General features: G+C 39.1%; 1 protein-coding gene across 1 annotated transcript in view; it reads right to left on the reverse strand.

The window, feature by feature from the left end:
* Positions 1–25,944, reverse strand: part of C5 (complement C5) — a 76,740-nt gene that overhangs the window by 25,776 nt on the left and 25,020 nt on the right. The window contains exons 16-30 of the mRNA XM_048340797.1: positions 25,535–25,597; positions 24,012–24,209; positions 22,660–22,750; positions 20,363–20,436; positions 19,103–19,242; positions 17,524–17,751; positions 15,346–15,406; positions 13,970–14,059; positions 12,486–12,698; positions 11,969–12,044; positions 8,404–8,563; positions 6,378–6,473; positions 4,305–4,476; positions 3,012–3,217; positions 124–276 (exon numbers count right to left, since the gene is read on the reverse strand). Coding sequence (XP_048196754.1) covers positions 124–276; positions 3,012–3,217; positions 4,305–4,476; positions 6,378–6,473; positions 8,404–8,563; positions 11,969–12,044; positions 12,486–12,698; positions 13,970–14,059; positions 15,346–15,406; positions 17,524–17,751; positions 19,103–19,242; positions 20,363–20,436; positions 22,660–22,750; positions 24,012–24,209; positions 25,535–25,597 — 2,021 coding nt within the window. The remainder of the gene's footprint in view (positions 1–123; positions 277–3,011; positions 3,218–4,304; positions 4,477–6,377; positions 6,474–8,403; positions 8,564–11,968; positions 12,045–12,485; positions 12,699–13,969; positions 14,060–15,345; positions 15,407–17,523; positions 17,752–19,102; positions 19,243–20,362; positions 20,437–22,659; positions 22,751–24,011; positions 24,210–25,534; positions 25,598–25,944) is intronic.

The raw sequence follows: 25,944 nt of genomic DNA on the forward strand, positions 1-25,944 counted from the left end.
GAAATAGCAGAGAGCCGATATACATTTAAATAGCAAATAAACTCTTTTGTAAAATAAGGGTGGAACAGATGATTTCAATATGGCTTCACCCAATCATAAAACAGTAGGAAAAAATTCACTTACCTCTATTGGTTTCCCAAGGAAATGCTTGTTTGTCACCTTGTACTGATAGAAGTCACCTTTGTGCTTATAGGAGACATTGATATCCATATTCAGCTGGAGATTTTTAATCAGGAGTGAATATTCTGTCAGGCCCTCAATGGCATTAATGGTGTCCTATCAACAATCAATAAGACACAAAAGTATGCTTAGCTTATATACACACCTGGTGTTGCAAATGCCCTTTTACATGAGAAGGGTAGGCAGCACTCCCTGGAGATAAAACTTCAGCTGAGTGAATGAAACTACTTAAGGGATCCATTGTGGAGGTGGAAGGTTTTCTCCTTCTTCATAAGGATGTTCCTAGCTGGCCACCTAGTTGTGCACACCTGTAATCTTAGCTACTCAGGGGGCTGAGATCTGAGAATCACAATTGGAAGCTAGCAGGAAAGTCCATAAAACTCATCTCCAGTTAACTACCTGAAAAGCCAAAGTGGAGCCCTGGCCCCAGTCAAGCCTTGAGCAAAAAAGGCTTAGGGACAGCACCCAGGCCCTGAGTTCATGCCCCAGGACTGGTGCGTGCATGCACGCGCACGCGTGCGCGCGCGCACACACACACACACATTCTTGTCAGCAGGGACAGGAAGGAAGTATGGCTTCAGATATGTGTCTTCTATACATTTGTACATGTCACCTCAGGCAAGTCACCCTGGGAAATGTTCCTGGCTCTGCATGATTATCTCTTTCTCCTTTTTCAGTCTTGGTTTAAATATCTTACAGAGAGGCTACACTCTTTTGTAATCATTCTCTGTTCTAGTATTCCCTTTCTGCCCTTTATAACATCTACCTCAATTTATATTTTTACGCATAGTTGGCTTTTTGCTGGCTTCTCCCCTGTAATGGGGACAGGAAGTATACCTTTCTTGGTGTCTACTATGGATTGGCTGTCCCCCTCCCCCTGTTCATGAGTTGGAATTTAATCATCAATGTATCAGTGTTGAGAGGTGAAACCTAGTGGAAGATATTTGGATCACTAGGGTTTCACTCTCATAGATGCACAAATGTAATTACTGTAGTAGATTTCCTTATAAAGCACAGCTAGCCTACTGTGTTATATATTTTTTTTCTCTCTCTCCCTGTCTCTCAATCACCCTTGCCATATTCCTGGCCCTCAGTCATAGACATCCATTCCCCTAACCATGAACTAATAGATTTATTATAAATTACCCAGTCTGTTGTACTTTGTGAAAGCAGCAAAAATGGACTGAGACCATCTCAGTTGTATTTAGTTGGAACATGAAGTCACCACTGAAAAAGCATGTAGGGAATAAATTAACGTTATCATTCTGAATCTCAACCTTCCTCTTCTACAAGATGAGGAAACTTGATTAGATCACCGATGTTAAATGTTAAATACATGGCTACTACATCTATGTCCACAGCAAATCCATATTCTAAGTTCATCTAATCCATGGGGTAGTTTTTCTCCCTGCTAAGCCTGAAGTTGTCTCTGGGAACCCTTTTACCTCTAATATGTATGTATGTGCATAAATATAAGTATATAAGTAAAGGAAATGATGGAATAGATAATATAATATATAATGTATAGTAAATATATAGTGTATAGTATAAAATAACTAATAAGCATTCCATTATTATCCAAATATCCAGGAAGCAGAGATGTTAACATTTGAGCTAGACTTTGAACAAAGATATACACCCATGCACTACTTTATGATGCAGATAGATTATAAAAATATTGTTAGGTATTTCTGTCTTTATGCAAACATCCACAGAGTATACTCACACAAACATGGAAAGCATAGATCAGTCACTCAACATATTTATGAGGTTGGTGATACATCATATATTGTTTTACAGTCAAGTTTCTTTGTGTAAGTAGAATGAGTACTATCTAAAATTAAACAATACAAAGTACAGGATAAGGAGCCATAGTTGAGTGTATTGTGTTTAGCATGGCCAATGTCCTGGGTCTAGGTCCCAGCAACCTCCCAGAAGTGTAGTAGAGTAAATGAGTCAACCAGTAACATAATTGTTTCTTATCATCATCAAGTATCATGTATTATACCTATTTGTATGTGCTCTACATTTATACAGCTGCCAGTGTAGCAGGTTTGTTCACACCAGCAATACCACACATGAATAATATGTACACCACAATGTTCTGATAGCTAAACATATCAGGAGGCAATAGGAACCTTTCAGATCCATTATCATTGCTTTAGCAGTCCTGATTTGTGAACTCAGGGTTTCATATTGCTAATCAGGCAGGCAGTCTACCATGTGAACCAGGCCTCCAGCCAACTCTGTTAAAACCCTATGATACCACCATTGTGTAAGCAGTGTGTCATTGACCAAAATAGCATGTGCTGGTGTCTTATACAACTATTATATAACAGTTAGTTACAATACAAAGTATACATACTCAGTGACTGATCAGTAGGTTAACAGAACAGCCAGTGTTTCTATTGATTTTTTTAAAAAAATTAGTCTTTTATTTTTATTTTTGCAAAGGAGGGAACAATGGTACCTTGGCAGCCATTACTTATCACATAGGGTATGACATAATTTCTGATAATCTTACCAGCTTTCCATAGTCATTAAGCATCATGAAGGAAGCCTGGGCTTAGAGTTAAGAGACACGAGTTCTAATTTTGGTTCTGCTGCTGGCTCCTTGAATGAACTTTTTGATTCTGCTGCTAGCTCCTTGAATGAACCTCCCTAGGCTCATTTCCTCCTCCTTATACTAAGGACCTTAATACATATACGTCTAGGAAGTCATTGATTTGTTCTGATGGCAGCTTCTTTGATGGAGACAAAGACATGGAGGCCAAGCCATGAGAAACATGGAAATGTCTACAAGAGGCTGAAACAAGCCAAGAAGACATTACCTGGGTGGAATAAAAGCCGCCTCCGTACCTCTGCTCTTCAGACAGCCACCTGATGATCGGGTTGACGTAATTCATCTCATTCAAGCTCAGGCTGGTGAGTAGCGCATAGGCAGTAGTTTCCACCATTCCCGCTGTACCTCTGTTAGGTATTGAACTTTCTGTATGTTGCAGATTGTCTTTCCAAAACCGATAAATGGGTGGATTACCTGATGTAAACCCATTGATGAACAGGAATAAAAAAGTAAATTTGTAACAGGTATTAAAGGCCTTCTGATTTCTCAAAGCTACTGACTTTCTTTATCAGAACTATATAAGACAAAATGGAGAACCCTTCTCCCCTGAAGGAAAAAAATCATATTTGGGAATTATGAGATAGTACCCAAATCCTTAAGTTAGGTCTTTTATTATTATTATTGCCTCTCAATTTAAACCGCTGGCTTTGTCATGTACACAGCATACTTAATAATTTGGATTCTAACATAGTTGTTAATACTCTTGTAATGCAAAATTGTCACTTCAAATCCTTCTTGGAACAAATATTTTTAAAAAAATAACCAACAGTGGGGCTTGGAATATGGCCTAGTGGCAAGAGCGCTTGCCTCCTACACATGAAGCTCTCGGTTCGATTCCCCAGTACCACATATATGGAAAATGGCCAGAAGGGGCTCTGTGGCTCAGGTGGCAGAGTGCTAGCCTTGAGCGGGAAGAAGCCAGGGACAGTGCTCAAGCCCTGAGTCCAAGGCCCAGGACTGGCCAAAAAAATAACAACAACAACAAAAAATAACCCACAAAGCCTTTTTGACTAGTCAAATTTTGATCAATTCCTAATTACACGAGTGGCATAAGTTTGGATAAGATACTTCCCTTTCCCTCTTAGACTCAGATTTGCTGTCTTTAAAATGCAACCTGTAGTTATCCCCATCTGAAATATTATTTAAATTATGAAGCTTTTTCTAGCTTTTTCTCAAATTCTATGATTCTATGAATTTTTTGCAGCACCAAAGACATTGCTGTGTTGTTTTTGAAGTACTCTACAGTGGCTATGTCCACTACATATATGTTAAAAGTTTAGTTGTGTTTTTTTTTTTAAAAAAACGCAGACAGAGTAAAATTTTGCGGCTGTTACTAAATCTCTGCCAAGAGAGGACATGATCCTACTCCTGGTTAAGTGACAAGCCAGATCCCACACTGCTTTGCTCAAAGTACAGTAGTGGGCCTCAAAGTGGGAGTTCTAGTCGGCTCCCTCTGGGCCTCAGAGCACTTTAATGTGGTGCCAGTGTGGATGAGCCATACCTTTCACCAAGGCTTCCTTCTTCAGAGCCGAAGCAATCGAACGAAACCGGGGATGTGTTTTATCTCCCAGGGAGAGAGCATAGGCCACGATGGCCAGGGTGAAGGTGTTCTGGGACATGAGCGTATGTTCCAACAGGAAGCCGTCAGCTTTAGCTAGAGCTGTGCTGATTTTCTGGAAATAGGACCAGAGAGGACTTATTTCTTTGCCAAGCATCAGTCTGTGGACTAATGATACCATCCCTCAGGTTGTACCAGCTAGGGGCAGGGAGATAAGGGATGGAACTAAGATCCAGAACGGAAGTGGATGGTGTCTTAAACAAGCAACCCTTGGAGAGAAGAGGCACAGTGTAATCTCTGGAGAGAAAACAAAATGTTCAGAATCTGTGTTTGCCTAGGAATTCCCACTTTCCCTTTGGAGTTTTATTTATTTATTGTCCCATAAGTTTCTTCTGATTTGCATCACCAAGCATAATCCCCAGAAAAAGCATGAAAGATAGACATGACAACTTTTATCTTCCCTCTCAGCCTAGCTGAGACATTCTCACAGATTCAAAAGAAATATTAAAAGCACGCACAAACAGTAGAAAAAAGTAAAACTGACAAAGTACTTCCTTCTTTCCTTTCCTCCCTTTCTCCCTCCCTCCCTCCCTTCCTCCCTCCCTCCTTCCTTCCTTCCCTTCCTCCCTCCTTCCTTCCCTCCCTCCCTCTCCCTCTTCCTCTTCCTCTCTCCCTCTCTGTTTCTTCCTTTCTTTATTTGGCAAAGAGCTAACTGTGTATTTTCAAAGGAAAGAGTTAAAGGATTGTGAAAATTTTTATCATAAGTAAATGTTATTTATGGATAAATACTATATTAACCTTATTTTAAGCATTATATAATGCCTACATACATTTTTCTGTCAGCTCAATCTATAGGGCCCCCCTCAAGAAATCAGTCTTGTTAGGTGCTGATGGCTCATGCTTGTAATCCTAGCTACTTGGGAGGCTGAGATCTGAGGATTGTGTTTTGAATTCAGCCTGGGCAGAAAAGTCTCTGTGAGACTCTTAGCTCCAATTAGCCACTTAAAAACTGGAAGTGGCACTGTGGCTTAAGTGCTAGAGCGCTAGCCTTGAGCACAAAGAAGCACCCAGGCCCTGAGTTCAAGCCCCACAACCATCATCATCATCATCATCATCATCATCATCATCATCATCAAAAGAAAGCAGTCTTGCTGGGGAGGGATATGTACTTTCTCCTCTATCCTCAAGAGTACTTTCTGATCCTAAAAGTTCCTGGGAACAGAGTCCTTATCACTCCAGGCTGAGAGTACTAGAGGAGTGGCTGTGGTTGCTAACATCCCATTTAGCTCTTTTTCTCCCAGCCCCACCTGTGCCTCTCACTCATGTGATCTCTAGTGCCAAGTGCTCATTTGGCTCCTGGAAACTGTCCTCCTCTGATTCTTTCCATTTTAAGAGTAAGCACAAATGTTTGTGAAATAAACTAGAACGTGGTTTTGTTCTGTACTTTACATTCTGCAAACCCCTTTGGGTTTGCCCATCTCAGGTTTAAAGGATGTATGTAACTCATTTCTGCTTTTCAGACCAGAGTATTTAACCTCAGCCCAGGGAACCCAGCTCTCCCCACAATGGCAGGTCACCTCTGATCATCTCGGGAGAATTCTATGGTGTTTCCCTGAGGGGGAACCTCTCTCTATGTCCTCAGCACTCACATGTGACAGAGTACTTCAACTACTAAAGATGACAGTGATGTCTCACAGAGATAAGTCAGAAGTTGGGGACACTGGTTCATTCTCCCAGCATAGTCCCAGTTATTGTTCCAGCTCTATAATTTAGTGACAAATTCTCATTACTTTCCAGGGGTCAGCTTTCTCAGCTTTCCATGAAGAGGTGAGACAAGGTGACTCAAATACCTGTCACAGTTCTGAAGCCCTTTGATACTGGAGTTAGTTATTTTCAAGGAATGTGAAAAGTATAAAAGAAGTTTTTGAAACTACACCACTTCAGATGGGTGGCCCCCTTCAGAAGAAGGTACAGCAGGAGATGTGTGCTAGGGGAAAAAAGAGAACTCATACTTACCTCCATGGGACAAATGTCAAAAGACTTTCTAATTCCAATCACAGAAAAGGCTGTCAGATACAAGGCGTTTTCTTGAGTTTCAACAGGCAAGGTACCCTATAATAAACAATATTTTAAAAGAACAGCAAAGTGGAGTTTTCAGAGAAATGATCTGGTTTTAATCTCTGTTTTGAGCCTTTTCCCACTCTTCCCTTTATATAGTCTAGCTGGATGGCTTAAATTTTCTTCCTAAACACTCGGATCTTTCCATAGCCTTCACTTGCCCTGCCCTGACCCACAATCCCCAGTTCATACTTCACGGCATTCAAATTCTCCCCTCTCTTCAAGATCCTGTTCCGATGCTACCTTGTCTGCAGAGCATTGCAAATACAGTCTCTGTTCTTAGTGTCATGATAACCCAGTACAATGCTTGCAAGACTTTTCAGTGAAGTTGATTTACTTCTCCCACTTTATTGGCCCCAGTTCTTTGAATAGAGCACCCTCTTTCTGGAATTCAAAATGATGGGCACAATAGGTATATACAGAAATGTTCACCATCACTAATCACCAGGGGAATGCAAATTTAAAGCACAGTGAGAAATCACCTGTGAGAAAGGCCATGATCTAAAAGGGGAAGTGCAGGCAGGGATGGGAGGAAAGGAAACCATGTACACTGCTGATTGGAATGTAAATTAGTGCAGCCACACTGGAGAACAAGATAGACCAGGGTACAGCTTGCACCTGTAATCCTAGTTACTTGGATTGCTGAGGATGGTAGAATTGTGGTTGAGGCAGAAATGTTCATGAGATAGATCCCTTCTCAAACCTATAGCTGAGCATGGTGATGTGTGCCTGTCACCCTAAACTACATGAGAGGCTGATAGGGAGGATTACAGATTCAGGCTAGCATAGGCAGAACAATCTTCAAGGGAGGGACGCTAAATGTGGTGGTGTGCCTCTGTCTTCTCAGCAGTGAGGTGAGTGCAATCCAGGAGTACCCCTGAGCAAGAAGCCATACTCTGTCTTCAAAACAACCAACAAAAAAATAGGACTGGAGGTATGGCTCAGTGGTAGAGTACCTGCCTAACAGTGTGAGGCAACTCTCTCTCTCTCTCTCTCTCTCCTCTCTCTCTCTCTCTCTCTCTCTCTCTCTCTCTCTCTCTCTCGCTTTACCAATGTCCAAGTTCCTTCCAGAGATCTGACTTGGGGCCTATTCTTCCTGCCTCTCCTTTCCCACTACTCCCTTGCATGTAGTAAGTGGTCAGCCAATGGTTGTTGAAGGAATGTTGGAGGATGGAGAACTGGCTATATGAGGAAAAAAATGTTACTGTGTTTTGCTCTTCACGTGGCATCTATATGATCAGTTTCTCCTACTTCTTCTGGGAATTCTAATATGCTGGTGGTGCATGAAGGATTATCATGAGACCCATTTTCAGCCATAGAGGCTACTCCTGTCTGATAGGAAAGGAGTCGGATTGGGGCATGTAGAAAATATTTCTATTGTATCATCAATAAATCATTCGACAGTAGAGTGATAATATAATTCGAATCCAAAATTGGATGTAGATTCTCATCTCAGAAAGCACTTGGTGGCATTCTTTTCCTTAATTGTCTCTAATCTTTCTTAGTAATAGGATGCAAATAGGTTCCCTTCTTTCATTACAATACTATGTAACTTTGACTTGTAAGCAATCTCTGAACTTTAGGTACATCTTCCATATAAAAAGTAGGGAATCAAATAGGTGCATTTTACTTATTCTGAAATCTCTGGAGTCTACCCCTGGGAGCTACAAATTCTTGGTGTTCCACATAAGTGATAAGAGTAAGACATTATTTATGTGACTAATGAAATTGTCTGAAGACCTTCCCACGGTGGAGCACAAGAGAATCCCAGTACAATCTTGTCCTAATCATAAAATATGTTTCTTGCTGAGTTATATATTTTAATTTGTCCTCTTTCCTTTTTTGTCTTCCCATAATAGGAAGAGAATGAAACTCAAACTTGTAAAAAAAAATGATTGTTAATGTGTGCATTTGATTTCCTTACCTGTAATTTTACTGGATGATACTGGGATTTTTCCTTGAACGACCCATTTTCCAATTGGCAATTCTCAACCAGCCACAATAAAGAATTACAAATTGAATTTTGATTCTGCTCTATGTATTTATGTACTTGTCCAAGTACTCTTAAAGCAAATGCTGTTAACCTTTAAGACAAAATCAAGTACACATTTACAATACTGAATCCTTGCTGGATTCCATTAACAGTGAGTCTATTTCATGTAGTTTATTATTCTTGTGTAGTTGGGTTTTCTTTTTGTTTGTTTTTATTTTTAATTTTTATTTTTTTGGTCATGGGGCTTGAACTCAGGGTATGGGCACTGTCCCTGAGCTTTTTTTTTTCTTCTTTTTTTTTTTTTTTTTTGGCCAGTCCTGGGCCTTGGACTCAGGGCCTGAGCACTGTCCCTGGCTTCTTCCCGCTCAAGGCTAGCACTCTGCCACTTGAGCCACAGCGCCGCTTCTGGCCGTTTTCTGTATATGTGGTGCTGGGGAATCGAACCTAGGGCCTCGTGTATCCAAGGCAGGCACTCTTGCCACTAGGCTATATCCCCAGCCCTTTTTTTCTTAACTCTAGCACTCTGCCACTTTGACCTTCAGCCACTTTTGGTTTTTCTGGTGTTAATTGCAGATAAGAGTCTCATGGATTTTTCTGTCTGGGCTGGCTTTGAGCTGTGATCCTCAGATCTCAGCCAACTGAGTATGTAGGATTACAGGTGTGAGCCATCAGAGCCTGGCTAGTTTATTATTCTTTAAAAGAAGAAAGATTGATGATGAGACTGGTAGGAAGGGACAGATGGGAAGAAGGGAGAAGATAGTGAACTCTAACAAACAAGAACACACTAAAGCCACCAGCACAACAATGTTCATCGCAGCACAATTTGTCATAGCTAGAATATGGAACCAACCCAGATGCTCCTCAGTAGATGAATGGATCAGGAAAATGTGGTACATATACACAATGGAATTTTATGCCTCTATCAGAAAGAATGACATTGCCCCATTCGCAAGGAAATGGAAGAACTTGGAAAAAATTATACTAAGTGAAGTGAGCCAGACCCAAAGAAACATGGACTCTATGGTTTCCATCATAGGGAATAATTAGCACAGGTTTAGGCTAGTCACAGCAGAGGATCACAAGAGCCCAGTAGCCTTGCCCTTATGAACATATAAGATGATGCTAAGTGAAATGAACTCCATGTTATGGAAATGATTGTTATATCACTGTTGTAATACTTTCAACATGCCATGTGAAAAGGTAGCTTTTGGGGGGCTGGGAATATGGCCTAGTGGCAAGAGTGCTTGCCTCGTATACATGAGGCCCTGGGTTTGATTCCTCAGCACCACATATACAGAAAATGGCCAGAAGTGGCGCTGTGGCTCAAGTGGCAGAGTGCTAGGCTTGAGCAAAAAAGAAGCCAGGGACAGTGCTCAGGCCCTGAGATCACGGCCTAGAACTGGCCAAAAAAAAAGAAAGAAAGAAAGAAAGAAAAGAAAAGGTAGCTTTATGTTGTTGTTGTTGATGATCCTCTTGTATCCCTTTCCTGTGGTTGTCCCTGCGCTATCACTGTATCTCATCTTAGTACCCTGGATACTGTATATACTGGTATTAGAACTAGGGAAGTGAAAGGGAATATCAAAATCGAGAGACAAAGGATAAAAAGACAAACGACTCCAAAAGTAATACTTGCAAAACCATTTGGTATAGACCAACTGAACAACTCATGGAGGGAGAGGGAAAGGGGGAAGGAGGAGGGGAGGAATTAGGGAGGAGGTAACAAATAGTACAAGAAATGTACCCACTGCCTTACGTATGAAACTGTAACCCCTCTGTACATCACTTTGACAATAAATAAGTAATTATTTTTTAAAAAAAGGATAGTGAACTCTAATCAAGATGCACTGTATACATATATGGACACATTAAACTGAAACCCCTCCCCCTGTACATTCACTTTAAGATAACAATAAAATATGTGGGAAAAGGGTGAGAAAATAAAATCATTATTATATTTGCTGTATATTAAATAAAAATTGGACTACATAACTTGAGGATGGGAGGGGAAATGAAGGAGGAGAACCATAGATCAAAACTCGCGGTCATAACCTGATTTATGGAATTGTAACCTTTCTTTATAGCTACTTAAAATAATTTTTAAAAATAAAATTTAAAAGTATATGATTTGATAGCAAAGTCCCATTTTACAAAATGACAAAGGAAAATATTTGAAAAAATCGCCAAATCATTCACTCAACTAATGGGGAGGAGCATTAAAGACCAAGAGAAAGGTTAGTGCTAGATCTGAATTGGAAGTCTGCCTGATGTGTTTGAGAAACAGTAAGAAGGTCATGGGGCTGCAGTGGAATATAGGAGACAAACTAGAGAGGTAAGGAAGAGCTAGATCATAAAGATGTCTTGAAGCCATCATAAAAATATTGGGTTTTTTTAATTTTAAAATTATTTTTAAGTGGTTACACAAAGGAGGTACCATTTAGCAAAGCAGTTTATGAATGCAATGTATCTTGATCAGTGTCACTCCTCCATCATTCTTACCCCTCACTTACCCTCCCCTCTCCTTACTTTTCTTAATTTTATGTTATATACAATGAATTATTGAAGCATTTCTTCCCTCTTCCCCCATTCATTCCTTTACCCCTCTCCCCTTAGCCTCACCCACCTCTTTCATGTTTCCATTCCCTAGTGCTGTTTTGTTGGGCTTTGACCTAATTTTTCAAAAAGATTATACTATTTGAGTTCTCCATAGAGTCGATTATATTTCAGTTAATTCATTCGTAACCATTTACATACCACTTATCCTGTCTACTTACAGATTTGTAGATACATTCTATCACCAATGAGGGAGACAATTTAACCTTCGTTTCTCTGGATCTGTCTTACTTCACTTAATATATTTTTTCCTAAGCCTTTCCATTTCTTTATGGGTGATAACGATATCCATTCTTGTGTTTTTATTTTAACCCCAGATATGAAAAGCTCCTGAATATTTTAGAATGACATTGCCAGCGTATAGTAACTGGCCACTCCAGGGTTGTATTGAGTGAGCATTGACCCAAGAGGATCTTTAATATACAAACATGTGGGTTCATGTATAGAGTTCTTGTTGGGTTTTTTAAAGAATCATCACTAGTACCAAATTACAATGATCATTCTGAAAGTTGATTTTTTTGTCCCCTTCAGTGTTTAGTTTTTTTTAGGTTTAGCTGTCCAGGTAGATCTAGTTCATTCCTTTTAACTGTCATGCAGTGTTGCATTTAGTCACTAAACTGAAAGGATTGAGTGCAATAATCCAGACAGGAAGTTGGTTTAGGACCAGAATGGTATAAATGTCATTTGCTGACAAGTAATCAAATCCAGGATGTGTTTGAGGATACAGCCAAGTTCAGATGTGGCCAAGGAAGAAAGAGAGGATTAAAGAAGTACTAGGATTTCAGTCTGAACATCTGGAGGAATGGAGTTTCCATACTGTCCTTTATTCTTCAATGAGTGAACCAAACTCTGAATGACAAAATACAAGACAAAATCTTCTACTTACCAAGTGTTAGCATCTCCACCCTTCCACATGCTGTAGGAATGGTCAGCATTTCTGTAGGACATGATGCTTACCAACCCTAAGATGCATCAGAAAAAAAAAAAAGACAGTGTTTCATTTGACTTCCATTTCTGCTCAGGGTACCATATCCTCCCTTGGGGAAGAGTAAACTTCCTGTTGTGTCCAGAAATGAGTAATCATGTAACAAACATTGAATGTCTCAAAATAAAGCACTTGGATTTCTTGAATTGAGAATCAGTTCCATCAATCAGAATGTTCTGATCTGATTCAAAGTGCTCTGAGGGTTTGGAATGAAAGGCATTTTGGTAACATTCAGCTTAAATGCTACAGAAACAGTATTAATGTACACAATGGAGTAAATGTCATGCTTTTTTTGTGTGTGGGGGGGGACTGAAATGATTTAACAATTAATTTTTATGTAGCTTGTAACACCTTGAAAATTAATAAAAATACGTGTTAAATCAGTTTATTTATTATTAGTAGTAGTATTTTTTTTTACCTTCTTTCATTTTTTTCTTCAGGATCTGTTTTTTAGTCAATGTGTTAGGATGAAAAATGTTCCAGTGGTTTCCTTCCTCCAGATAATGAAAAACATAGAATGTTGGGACAATGCTCATTAGCTCCACCTCCGCACTGCCCTGGGGAAGGTGGGTTAGGATATTGATGCCTTCCTGACTCAGAACTGTAGACATAACTTCACCTAGAAGGAGCCCTGAGACAGAAGGAAATCAGAGTAGACACAACCACTTCCTATCAACTTCAAACACCATAAAGAGGGAAGAGCGATTTGTGTCACCTTGTTTCATCTCTTCCGTTTACCCGCTTCTTAGAAATGGGGTGAAGAAAAAGGGATCTGGTAAGAAGTAGGAATTTAAAAGAAACAAAGAGAAAGACATTAAAAAAATCACGATATGGAGGGGAAAATGAGAGAAAATGAGGGAGGGATTGATAATGTTCAAAAAGAAGTGTACTCATTACCTGACTTATGTAACTGTAACTCCTCTGTATCTCGCCTTTATGTTTTTTAAAAATATCATGATAATATGGTAGACAGATTACTGCATAAAGAATATGGCAAATGAGCTGCTATTAAACATGATGGATTAGGACATTATGAACCATATCAGGCAATTCTTTTGAGGAAACAAGGCAGAATGCCTGAACTGGGAGGGCTGGGGTCATGTCATGGTAACTCAAGGCGTGACTTTGAGCAAGCCATTGGAGGTGAGAAAATTCCTGCTATGGTTTTTAATTATATACCCCTTCCAAAATCCATATGCTGAAACCTAGTCATCAAGCTGGTGATATTAGAAGGTGGGATACTTTTTTGTGATGATTATAAAGATTTTATCCTCATGAATGGAATTTAAAATGCCACAAAAGAGGTAGGGAGCTGTTCACTCTTTTTTTTTTTTTTTTTTTTACATTTTGCCTTTTGTTGTATTGTGGATGCAACAAGAAAACACATGGGAAGACAGGAGAAATCCTTGTCAGACACTTGAATCCTTCAGATTTCCCATCCTCTAACACTATGAGAAATAAGTGTTTGTTCTTAATACGGTGTCATCTTCAGGTATTTTATTACAGTAGCATAAATGGACCAACAACTCAACAGGGCAGTGTTGTTGTCTCAGAGTTGTTTGTAGGTTATAAAGCTTTCTGTGAAATCAGACTGGCCATGAGTACCTTAGAAAGTTCTTTGCCTTGAAACAACTGTGCCTCATTTTAGAGGAGTCTTTGGGAACCACACAGCCCCACCCTCTATCATGGGTGAACTGATCTTCATTTGAACGGGGCCCATGAGAGAAGATAGTTGGAAAGTGATCAGGTGTTTGAAGTCAGGGTATAAAGGGATAGTATATTCTCAAGGGCAGAGTGTACACATGAAAGGAAACAGAACAATAGAAATACAACACTCTTGAGAAGACTTGACTTTAAAGAGCAAAATGAAATAAGAAAGAAAAACAGGAGCTGTTGCTTTACCTTTTACACTCAAAATCCTTTTGACATTTGTTTTGGGGACCAGATCTAATGGGATCTTGTATGGGAACTCCTTTCTTCTGCTAATAACACCTATAATTAAAAAAATCATATTTACACAGATTTCTTAGGGGAAAATGACTATTTATATATCATATATTATATATAATAAATTGTACATGATGCCAAAAATGTTAAAGATGTTTATATAATAAACTACTGAGATTTAAAAAGGAAGAAAAATCATCAGATATGTTTATCAAGACCTAGGCATGTATGAGTTCTTTAAAATAAAACACTAAATTTGGCAGTAAGCTCCCTGTACTAAATAGGTTATGTCAATTTTATCCATCAGGGAGAGGTTGCATGCCCTTTTTCCAAACAGAGAAAATTGTTCCTGGGATCAAAATCTAAAAATAACTAACATGTAATTTCTTAGACAAGGTAATTTGTATACCAGCTCCACTGGGAAGCACGAACTAAAATTCTTTCCACTTTCGGCTACCAGTCTAACTTAGACACATCTTTTCTATTATACACACAATAGCAGAGTTTTAGCATACTGGGGTCAGATAATTTTTCCTTATAATCACTCACTGGTATATTATCATAAAAATGATACTTGGTATTGATAGAGCACCATGCATTCTAATAAAAGTAAGTGTGTGTGTGTGTGTGTGTGTGTGTGTGTGTGTGTGTGTGTGTGTGTAGGTGCTGGGCTTGAGCTCAGGGCCTTGCATCCTTGCTTGGCATTTTCTGCTCAAGGTTAGAGCTCTAGCATTTGAGCCACACATCCATTTCCAGCTTTTTTCTGGTTAATGGGATGTCCATCTCTTGGGTTTGTCTGCATGGGCTGGCTTTGAGCTGGGAGAGTCAGAGACAGAGAATGTTTGCAAAGTTCTAGCTTTGCCTAGAACACACTACAGCTGAGCAAAAGCAGGGAGATAGGGATGCCATGGGCATGAGAATAGGTTTGTATCATGACTAATCACCATTGTACTTTCAAATGATGCAAGTTAAATAATTATGTAATGATGCCTTTCTCTTAGGTGTTCTTTGGACTGATCATTTTATAATAAAATACCACAAGTCACTGTGATGAATAGAAAAATCACTAATATATGAGGAAGGCAATCAATTGTTACTATTTCAATATCCTGCAGTTGAAATGAATTATCTTTAAATGAATGGAATTATGTCAACCATCAAGATAATGGGACAGTGAATGCTATCTAGAAAGGTAATGATGTAGGGAATAGACATGTTTTAATCTACAATTGAATATTTTGAAAAATAGATTACATTTATGTTTTAGTCTTACATCATGTTTTAATTTCAAGAGCAAAACCCACAACATATTAATGAAATTATTTTCCTACCATAAATTCCCTTTGGATCCAGAGTAACACCAGAGTAACTTTCTTTTTTGATTCCTTCTGGCTAAAGTAAAGGCAAAAAGTACTTAGTTAAGAACATAATTGTATCTATATGCCCTGGCTTCCTTAGACTAATTTTTCTCAATGAAACAACCCCCCCCTTTAAAAAAAATGATTACAAATGCTTCCATGCATGTATACCTACAGCAATAAGATTTTTCTATGTGAATATTGACCAGAGCAGACAGTAAAATAAAGGTTATAGGTCAGATTATTCCTCTAAGGGCTCTGTATGTATTAGATTAGTTAACCTCTAAATATTCTATGAGTGGGTGTGATCATTACTTCTATTTGACAGTTACAAAAGTGGACACATAGAGGTCAGGTAACACATCCAGTGTCAATACTGATAAGCTGCATGAAGCCAAGTTTTAATGTCAAGCAGCTTGCTTCGGTCTCTCCAAGACCCATGGATGCTCAGGAATGTGCATTGCACCAAATAAATCAATGCACGGTATTCTTGGTGTTGCATTGTTTTGTTTTATATTGTGTCTTGCTAAATTGCCGATGCTGGCCTCTCACTTGCAAGCTTTCTGCCTCTTAGCTTCCTGGATAACTGGGATTACAGGCATAGATGGCTGTGTTTGGCTCAATACATGTTTAGCTAAAGTGATTTCCAAAGAGAACTCAGATAATGAATACTTCGAAAAACCTAATCTGTCATCAACTAGTCATGTGACCTGTAGTCCCAGCACTTAAACAACTGAAGCAGGAAGATCAGGAGTTTGAGAGTAGCATGGAATAGATACATAGGAAGAGTCTGTCTCAAAAACAAAAGCAAAAGATCTTCTTGGTAACATGAAAACACTCAAAAGACAGTGGGCCTGGTGATATTGAACAAATGATTATTTTCTTCTCTCCCCCAATGTTTACTTATGTATAAAATGGCAAGTTTTTTAGACTATAAATTCTTTAAATGCAAGCACTGTAACTTGTGAATTGCTCTGTCTCAGTCATTGGTCTGGTATTTGGCCATGTATTTCAAGATACATTTTTTCTCATTTTTTCTGTGGGTGGGTGAGGAGATGATCCTATTTTCAATTTTTGTTAAAATTGAAAATCTCAGGGTATAGAGATTATTGGTGAAAACTTTTTTCCTTCTGTATCTTTTTCAGTATAATAATAATAACTAGGTGCTGTTGCTCTATTTAAACATTTTAATTTGCTTCAGTTTAATGAAATAGTCTCACCATATAGTCCAAGCTAACTTGGAACTCAGTATATAGCCCAAAAGAACAATAAAACTCTTATGCCTAGTTAACCACCAAAAAAGCCGGAAGTGGTGGTGAGACTAAAGAAGTAGAGCATCACCCCTCAGTAGACAAATGGATCAGGAAAATGTGGTACATATACACAATGGAATTTTATGCCTCTATCAGAAAGAATGATATTGTCCCATTTGTAAGGAAATGGAAGGACTTGGAAAAAATTATACTAAGTGAAGTGAGCCAGACCCAAAGAAACATGGACTCTATGGTCTCTCTTATTGGGAATAATTAGTACAGGTTTAGGCAAGTCATAGCAGAGCATCACAAGGCCCAATAGCTATACCCTTATGAACACATAAGATGATGCTAAGTGAAATGAACTCCATGTTATGGAAACAGTTGTAACTACTTTCAACGTCCTATGTGTATCTGTAGCTTCTATTATTGATGATGTTCTTGTATCACCTTCGTGTGGTTGTACCTACACTGTCTCTGTAATCTTATCTGAGTATATTGGAAACCGTGTATACTGGTATTGGAAGTAGGAAATTGAAAGGGAATACCAAATTTGAGAGACACAGGGTAAAAAAAGACAAACAACTACAAAAGCAATACTTGCAAAACTGTTTGGTGTAAGTGAACTGAACACCTCCGGGGGGGGGGGGAGGGAAAGGGGGAGGAGGGAGGGGGGTATGAGGGACAAGGCAACAAACAGTACAAGAAATGTATCCAATGCCTAACGTATGAAACTGTAACCTCTCTGTACATCAGTTTGATAATAAAAATTTGAAAAAAAAAAAGTAGAGCATCAGCTTCACGTGAGAAAGCTAAGAGTGCTCAGCCCTCAAGTTCAATCCCTAGTATTGTCCCCCATCCACCCCCCCAAAAAAAAAGACACCCAAGTTTTTCTTACCACCACCCGTAATGTTTTTACTAAAGTTTCCCTTCCAAATGAAGTCTCCAGTGAAAAGTTGAGGTTGTGGAGGCCAATTTCGAGAGGAAGCAGGCTGAAGGTGACCAGGTGAGTAGAAGAGCCCTCTATCCTCTGCGGCATACATTTAGAGGGTTTGGTCCCCTGAGAGTCTACATCTGGGTTTCCTGATGTACAGATTCCCTCCGCAGCAGACATCCGGACACAGAACTGGAATGTCCCCAGAGAAGAGTCATATCAAAACATGTTAGCATGGGAGCCAGACATTTTATGAAAAAAAAAAATAAGAAAAGTTACCCTGAATTATGCTCCCCTGAACATAGACCCTCCTCTGGTACTTTAACAGAGTTGCAGTAACCCCTTAGGTTCAAAGGCCTGGCAGAAACATACAGCTCCAGCAGAGAAGGTGCCATATGTGATCCATTTCATATCTTCTAAGTTCAGCTCTGGGCAGCCCCTACCTAAATGCCTGTGTCTCTAAAGCTTAGTTATGGATATAGGAATTTGAATTTAATATAATTTTCATATGTCATAAAAATCTTCCTGGGCTTTCCCCCCCACTTCTCAACCACTTAAAAATGTAAAAATTGTCCTTAGCTCTTAACACACACACACACACACACACACACACACACACATCGACAAGTCACATTTGGCCTAGAAGGCAAAATTGCTGACTCAGATCCTGTACCCAAAGCACAAGGTTTAAAAGCACAAGATGTAAAAGATTTACTATTGTAGAGAAGTTAGTTTCTCTAATATTCATTTACAAATTGAAAGTGTTACCTACTAAAGACCTAATCTGTGTGTGTGTGTGTGCATGAGCGTGTGCGCATGTGCATATGTGTCCATGTGTGTTTGTACTGGGGCTTGAACTCAGGTCCTGGCTCTTAGTTTTTTTACTCAAGGCTGATGCTCTACCATTTGATTCCCACCTCCACTTTCAGCTCTGGGGTGGTTCATTGGAGATAAGTAAGAGTTTCATGGACTTCTCTGCCTGGACTAGCTTTGGAACCTCAGTCTCAGATCTCAGCCTCCTGAGTAACTTAGGACTGCAGAACAAATGTACAGGAATAGCAACAGCAACAACAGCAGAGGGTCCATGGGGAATAGGAAAGTGACTGAGTCGTGGATGGGAGATGTTAATGGTGCCACAGAGCTGTAGCTGTGGGACTGAGACGGGGAGTGGGTTCAAAGGACAGGGAGGAGATGAAATCAAGATTTCAGAGAGGATGGCAAAACTCACTAAGTGAAGATAATATGAAGGGCTAAAATGGAGGGATGGGTCGTTACCATGCAGAGGGATAGGAACGCAAATGCAGTCAGTGTGAACTCAGCCTCTCTGAGCCTCCCCATAATTTTTCAGATCGCAGGTCATGTGAACATGTGTCCTAACCCTTCCTTTCTTCCTGCTTTGTTGAACTGCATGTACTACACTCATCACCACAGTTGGTTTATACTGCTGAACTGACTTGAATTTTTATTGTTTTGCATGTGATAATGACTCCAAAACCAGAGAACATTTCCCTTTTGTTTAAACAGAGCATGAATGCCTGCTTACCACCATACTTGAAGTCCTGTAGTTATAAATTGTTCCTTTCAACTGAATCTGCTCCCCTCGTACAACCGAATAAGGTATATTCATTTCTAGGAAGACATCTTTGAACACCTTGGCCTTGAGAGTATCAGCTACACAGATACCTTAGCCCAAAGAAAAATCAAGTTAGGAACGTTGTAGGGCATTTCTTTTTTTTTTTTTTTTTGCCAGTCCTGGGCCTTGGACTCAGGGCCTGAGCACTGTCCCTGACTTTTTATTTTTTGCTCAAGGCTAGCACTCTGCCACTTGAGCCACAGCGCCACTTCTGGCCATTTTCTGTATATGTGGTGCTGGGGAATCGAACCCAGGGCCTCATGTATATGAGGCAGGCACTCTTGCCACTAGGCCATATCCCCATCCCGTTGTAGGGCATTTCTATTGTGTTGTGTTTGTATGGAAATATGTCAAATTTGCTTTATCTTAAAGATGAAAGAAAATCAGCTCACATTTCCCTCTGGACTATCATCCCCTGTCCTTTGTTTTGTTTTTTGTTTTTGGCCAGTCCTGGGCCTTGGACTCAGGGCCTGAGCACTGTCCCTGGCTTCTTCCCGCTCAAGGCTAGCACTCTGCCACTTGAGCCACAGCGCCACTTCTGGCCGTTTTTCTGTATATGTGGTGCTGGGGAATCGAACCTAGGGCCTCGTGTATCCGAGGCAGGCACTCTTGCCACTAGGCTATATCCCCAGCCCCATCCCCTGTCCTTTGAATGTTCTGCGCATTGACTTAAAAAATAGTTATTGGTATTATCAGAGTTTATTTGTTCCATGAATATTTAATTCTGTTTGAGGCATGGAATGCTTATTAGCAAATGTACAAATTAAATAGTCACAGTTGGCTCTATTTCATGAGCATAAAGTTTGGTCACAGAAACTACGATTCTGTGGAAAAGAAAAAAAAAGATAACAAATACTGTCACCATAAAGGAACATCAGCCCAAGAGGGATATATTTGTTTTTAAATCTGCTTAGGCTCTCAGTCACTGAAAAAAGTGGAAGAAAATAAGGAATTGGCACCAGCATTTATGAAATACTAGGTAGCAGAAGAGAAAAAGGAGAAATCAATAGGCTCAAGGGAATGGGTATAAATATGTCTTCTGGTAATACATAAATACTTTAAACAATAATTTAACACTTATGGTCTAGGTAAACTAAAAATACACAAAGAATTACATCTTGCTAATCAAGTCACTCCTTAAATGAATAAATATAATTTATGCTTCCTTACCACTGTCCGAAATGCCAACACCTTGAATTTCCCAAGTAGTGAGAGAATCAGGCAGCACAAATTGCAATTGGTTTCTGGAATTTAAAATGTTGAGATGATTCAACTACCTTGAAACATTAACCCAACTTGATAGAAGTTTTTGCTTTATATTATTTTAGAAGGAAAGAAAAGAAAATTACAATACAAGATCATATCAGATAGCAAGAGAACACTTATTAAGAAAAAAAACATTAAAGGACTCTCTTACTTTTAAACATTACACACATAAGGTAAGCATTCAAGTGCCCAAGATACCTTTGTAAGCTTGCAAAATCAAAACATATAAAACAAAAAACGTCCCATGTGTATCTGTAGCTTCTATTATTGATGATGTTCTTGTATCACCTTCCTGTGGTTGTGCCTACACTATCTCTGTAATCTTATCTGAGTATATTGGAAACCGTGTATACTGGTATTGGAACTAGGAAATTGAAAGGGAATACCAAAATTGAGAGACACAGGGTAAAAAAAAAAAGACAAACAACTACAAAAGCAATACTTGCAAAACTGTTTGGTGTAAGTGAACTGAACACCTCAGGGGGGGAAAGGGTAAGGGGGAGGGGGGAGAGGGGTATGAGGGACAAGGTAACAAACAGTACAAGAAATGTATCCAATGCCTAAGGTATGAAACTGTAACCTCTCTGTACATCAGTTTGATAATAAAAATTTGAAAAAAAAGTGTGTCCATTGTTATTATGTTGCAAATAGAGAAGAAAAACAAGTAATGTTTTTTAGTACTAAGGATTAAACCCAGGGCCTTGTACTTTAGTGACAAGCACTCTACAACTTGAGGCATGCCCTTAGTCTGTCTGTGTTTGCTTTGTTTTGGAGATAGTCTTGTGATAACTTTCCCTAGGCTGCCTCAAACTTAGGATCTGCTCATCTCCACCTCCTAAATTGCTGAGACTGTAGGCATGCACCATCATACTGGACTAAAGTAATACATCTTAATACTGTTCATAAACATTTGATACAACTAAAAATGTCTAATTATGACTAAGCTTATATATTTCTTTTCTGCTATGGTCACCAACTTTGTGGCAGGCAAAGTATCACATACAGACTCCAACCCCTGAACAGTCTAGTGGCAGACAGGGAAATAAAGTGTATATCACTCTAGTAACTATCAATAAGACATCAAAAAAACCTCAAAGGCTGGTACTAGTGGCTCACACCTGTAATCCTAGCTACCCAGGAGGCTGAGATCTGAGAATCTCAGTGCAAAGCCAACCAGGGCAGGAGAGTCTGTGAGATTCTTACCTCCAAATGACCACCAAGAAAGCTGGAAGTGGAGTTGTGGCTTGAGTGATAGAGTGCTAGCTTTGGGAGGAAAAAAGCTCAGGGATATAGCACCCAAGCTGAATTAAAGCCCTAAGACAGGTGAGAGAGACAGAGAGACAGAGAGAGACAGAGAGAGAGAGAGAGAGAAGAGAGAAAAGAGAGAGAGAAGAGAGAGAAAGAGAATGTTCAGAGGCAGAATGCATGCATTCAATACATTTGTTTTCATGCCTCTACAAGAAATATCCTAGCCCAATGCTGGATAAACTAACAGTATTCCGAATCTTGTTTTTTACTTCAAGGCATTCTAATGAGAAACGCAAACAAACATTACTATTATCATACTATGAGATTCTTGTGATATAGTTAATAGGGATGAGTAATTAGTTCAATCACTGGTATTGACAGTACTGGAAATTTTTACCAAAAGTGCTAGAGAATGAACAATGTCAAACAAAAATGCAAACAATTAGCCAGGTGTTGATGGCGCACACCTGTTATCCTAGCTATTCAGGAGGCTGAGATCTAAGGATTGTGGTTCAAAGCCAGATGGGGCAGAAAAGTTCCCGTGAGACTCTTATCTCCAATGAACCATTCAAAAACTGAAAGTGGAGCTGTGGCTCAAAGTGGTAGAGTCTTGAACAAAAATGCTCAGGGACAACTCCCAGGATCTAAGTTCAAGTCCCACAACTACCTTCTCTCAAAAGCAAACAATTGCTGAATATGTTTTCTTGCACCTAGCTGTATGCAGTAAACACATACTAAAAGGAAGTGAAATGATTTTATCTTTACCAATAATTCATGCTACCCTGATACCAATAACCAGAGAAAAGTACATTAAAAATATGGTGCAAAATAAAATTTAACTAAATAGTAGGATCATCTTAACTATGAAGAAATGAGTAGTGTCCAGACTTTTGGCCATGATATTTACATTTTCCGTATTTTTTTTCTAAAAGAACATCAAAGAAACATGATACCTCCGGGGAACATGATGAACTTCCCATAACCAGCTTTCTGGAAAATAGCTCCGAATTTCTGGCTTCATTACTGGTAACACGGTCTGTGTGTCTGAGAAAAAAATTATGTTCAATTGTGGAAAAAAAGAATTCTGCTTATAGGTGAATTTTTAAATATGAGTATTCATCTATAAAGTGCTTTCTAAAAGGCCACTAAAACATTGTTAAGTGGTTTGAAAATAGAACTATAAAGGCCATAGAATTTCTCTACATAATGTAATAGCACTAACAAAAAAAGACATGAAAAATAGCTATAATGATTTCTTTCTTTCTTTCTTTCTTTCTTTTTAAGGTAGCCTGGCAGTGGTGGATCATGCTTGTTGTAATCCTAGATATTCAAGAGGCTGAGATCTGAGGATTTCAGTTCAAAGCCAGCCCCGGCAGGAAAATCTCTAAGACTCTTATTTCCAATGAAACACCAGAAAACTCAAAGTGGTGCATCATTAGCCTTAAGCAAAAAGAACTCATGGACAGTGCCCAGGCCCCATGTTCAAGCCCCATGACTGACAAAATTTAAAAAAAGAACCTTAAAAATATTTTTATTATCTCTAGTTGTACAAAGGAGTTGCCATTCAACACAGCAGTTTGTGGATACAGTGTCTCTTGGCCAACGTCTCCCTTTTCAACATTCTCACTCATCCTTCCCAACCTCACTTTTTTTTTTTTTTTTTTTTTTTTTGCCAGCCTTGGGGCTTGAACTCTGGGTCTGAGCTCTGCCCATGAGCTTCTTTTACTGAAGGCTAGCGCTCTACCACTTGGATCATAGCACCACTTCTGGTTTTTCCTAAGTAGTTTATTAGAGATAAAAATCTTACAGACTTTCCTTCCCCAGGATGGCTTCAAACCAAGATCCTCAGATCTCAACCTCCTGCAGTTAGGATTATAGGCGTGGGCCACTGGCCCATGGCAAACCTCACTTTGCTTCATTTGGTAGGTTATGTATTGAAGTTTTGTTTGCCACTTGACAAAGCAGTTTGTGAAATACAATGCATCTTGATCTGCTGGAGGTGACATCGATTTTAAATATATATATGTTTATATATATTATCTTTAAGCAGTTGTACAAAAGGGTTTCAATTCAACATGTCCATTTGTGAGGACAATGAATCTTGATCAATCTCACCCCTTTCATCATTTCTCTCCATCTCTCCCAACCCCACTCATCCCTTTGATTTACCTTGTTCCATTTTCACACGCACGCACACACACACACATACCATGTGCACACATGCACGTACACATCTAATATTATGATTGCATTTGCTGAGCAGCATACCACACCGGGCATTCTGCCAGAGAAACGTCACACTTACGTAGTCTTCCCAGCTGCATGGGTTTATGAGACATATTAGCTCGGATCTGGTTTGCCATGTGGCAGCACTCATTAAAAGCTCTGATGCAGTGTGGCCCCACGGTCACGCGTGCCACTCGCTGTGCACAGGTTTCATAGATATTGAGACGGGCGCCATCGTAACAACATTTCCTTGGTACTCGATGTTTGTATTTAGCAGCTGAAATGATGATAGTACAAGTGCCCTGGATCAGGCCTACACATGTAGTCCAGAAGGAATCTCAAAGGGAGGGCTTGGAGGCATGGCTCAAGTGGTAGAGCACTGATCCTGAATTCAAATCCCCATACTACCAAGAAAAAAAAGTATCTCAAAGGATACTTAGTTCCTACTACCAAATGATTCCTTTTCTCACAACAGTCATAGCTAGTCAACAAGACATTGCTCCCTCTGGAACTACTCCAGGATGGCAATTTCATGACCTCAAGAGGTCATGTCATTCACACTAAGTGGTTAAAGGACTTCCTTAAGCTAAGCTAAGTACTAACTTTCGAAACCGGTACTCTGGGTAATGTAGGTTAAATAGCCAAATGGTTTCCTAATACTTCAAGATGGCTCTCATTACTAAACTGGAATGTCCTTCTGAAAGTAATATATTCTACTTTTTCAAATATGTCTTATATGACATGTTGGGTAAACCTTATTGGCAGTATCATACTTCATTATGCCTGCACAGATTTATCTGTCTCAGATATATCTGTGTCTATCTTTGTAACATATAATGAAGAACTACAATAATTCATATGAAATATAAGTAATTATTATAATGCTATAAGCATGACTATTAGCTGAATTCGGGCCAGTAACTCCCAGATCAATATTCTTTCTACTGTAAGATAGACAATGATCACATTACCATAGAAATAATTCCCTTTAGGCTTATTTTCCAAAGAATAATCTAAAATGCTATTAACTGTTCAATATATGAAACAGAAGAAATTAATTTCCTCCCTCCTCTCCCTTCTTCTTGGCCTTCCCTCTTCCTTCCCTCCCTCCTTCCCTCCCTTCCTGCTTGCTTTGCCTCTCATTTGCTAGACAGGTGCTCTACCACTTGAGACACACCTCCAGCCCTCTTTTGGTTTATTTTTTGATAGGTCCTCACTTGTTTGCCTGTGGCTGGCCTTAGAACACAATCCTTCTATACATGGCCCATGTGTAGCTGAGATCATATATATATATATATGTATGTATGTATATATATGTATGTATATATATACACACACATACATACATATATACATCACATCTGGCTTATTTGTGAAATGAGGGTGTTGAAAACTTTTTCGCTCAGGTTAGCCTGGGACTCAATGCTCCCAATCTCTATACCTGAATGGCCAAGTTTACAGGCATGAGTTATTATACAGGCCGTATATATTTAACACCTATCCTATTCAAGTTAGAGGAAACTGTGTAATGTTTCATTTTCTACAGCCTATGAATGCTATGACCACAGTACTTTATAATCATATGTAACTTAGAATTATTACCTTGTTCTTCTATTTTCTGTTGCAGTTCTCTTCTTGGCCTAAGAATTTCTTTACAAGTTTCATCTGTTATTTATTTTTTTTAAAGGACAAAGACAAAGGAAAGAGGGGAAAAATAAATAAAACTTAAAATTTTTCCATAAAACTACATGTTTAATATATTTTCAAGTCATTAATTCAACTAATATGTTTCAGATTAGACATTATGCACAATACCTCTTAATATGATTTTTTCACATGGAATATTTGCATGTTCTTGTAGCACATGGCTTAATCATTTTATCTGAGGTTAGCTTTGAACCTTGCACCTTTGGGACCCCTTGATTTTAATTATTTAAGCATTTAGAGTGAGCAAGTAGTAAACTACTCTTTTTCTTTGCTGTTTGAACTATGTTGTTAACAAGTACAAATAC

Source organism: Perognathus longimembris, chromosome 1 (assembly GCF_023159225.1).
Source record: "Perognathus longimembris pacificus isolate PPM17 chromosome 1, ASM2315922v1, whole genome shotgun sequence".
NCBI lineage: Eukaryota > Metazoa > Chordata > Mammalia > Rodentia > Heteromyidae > Perognathus > Perognathus longimembris.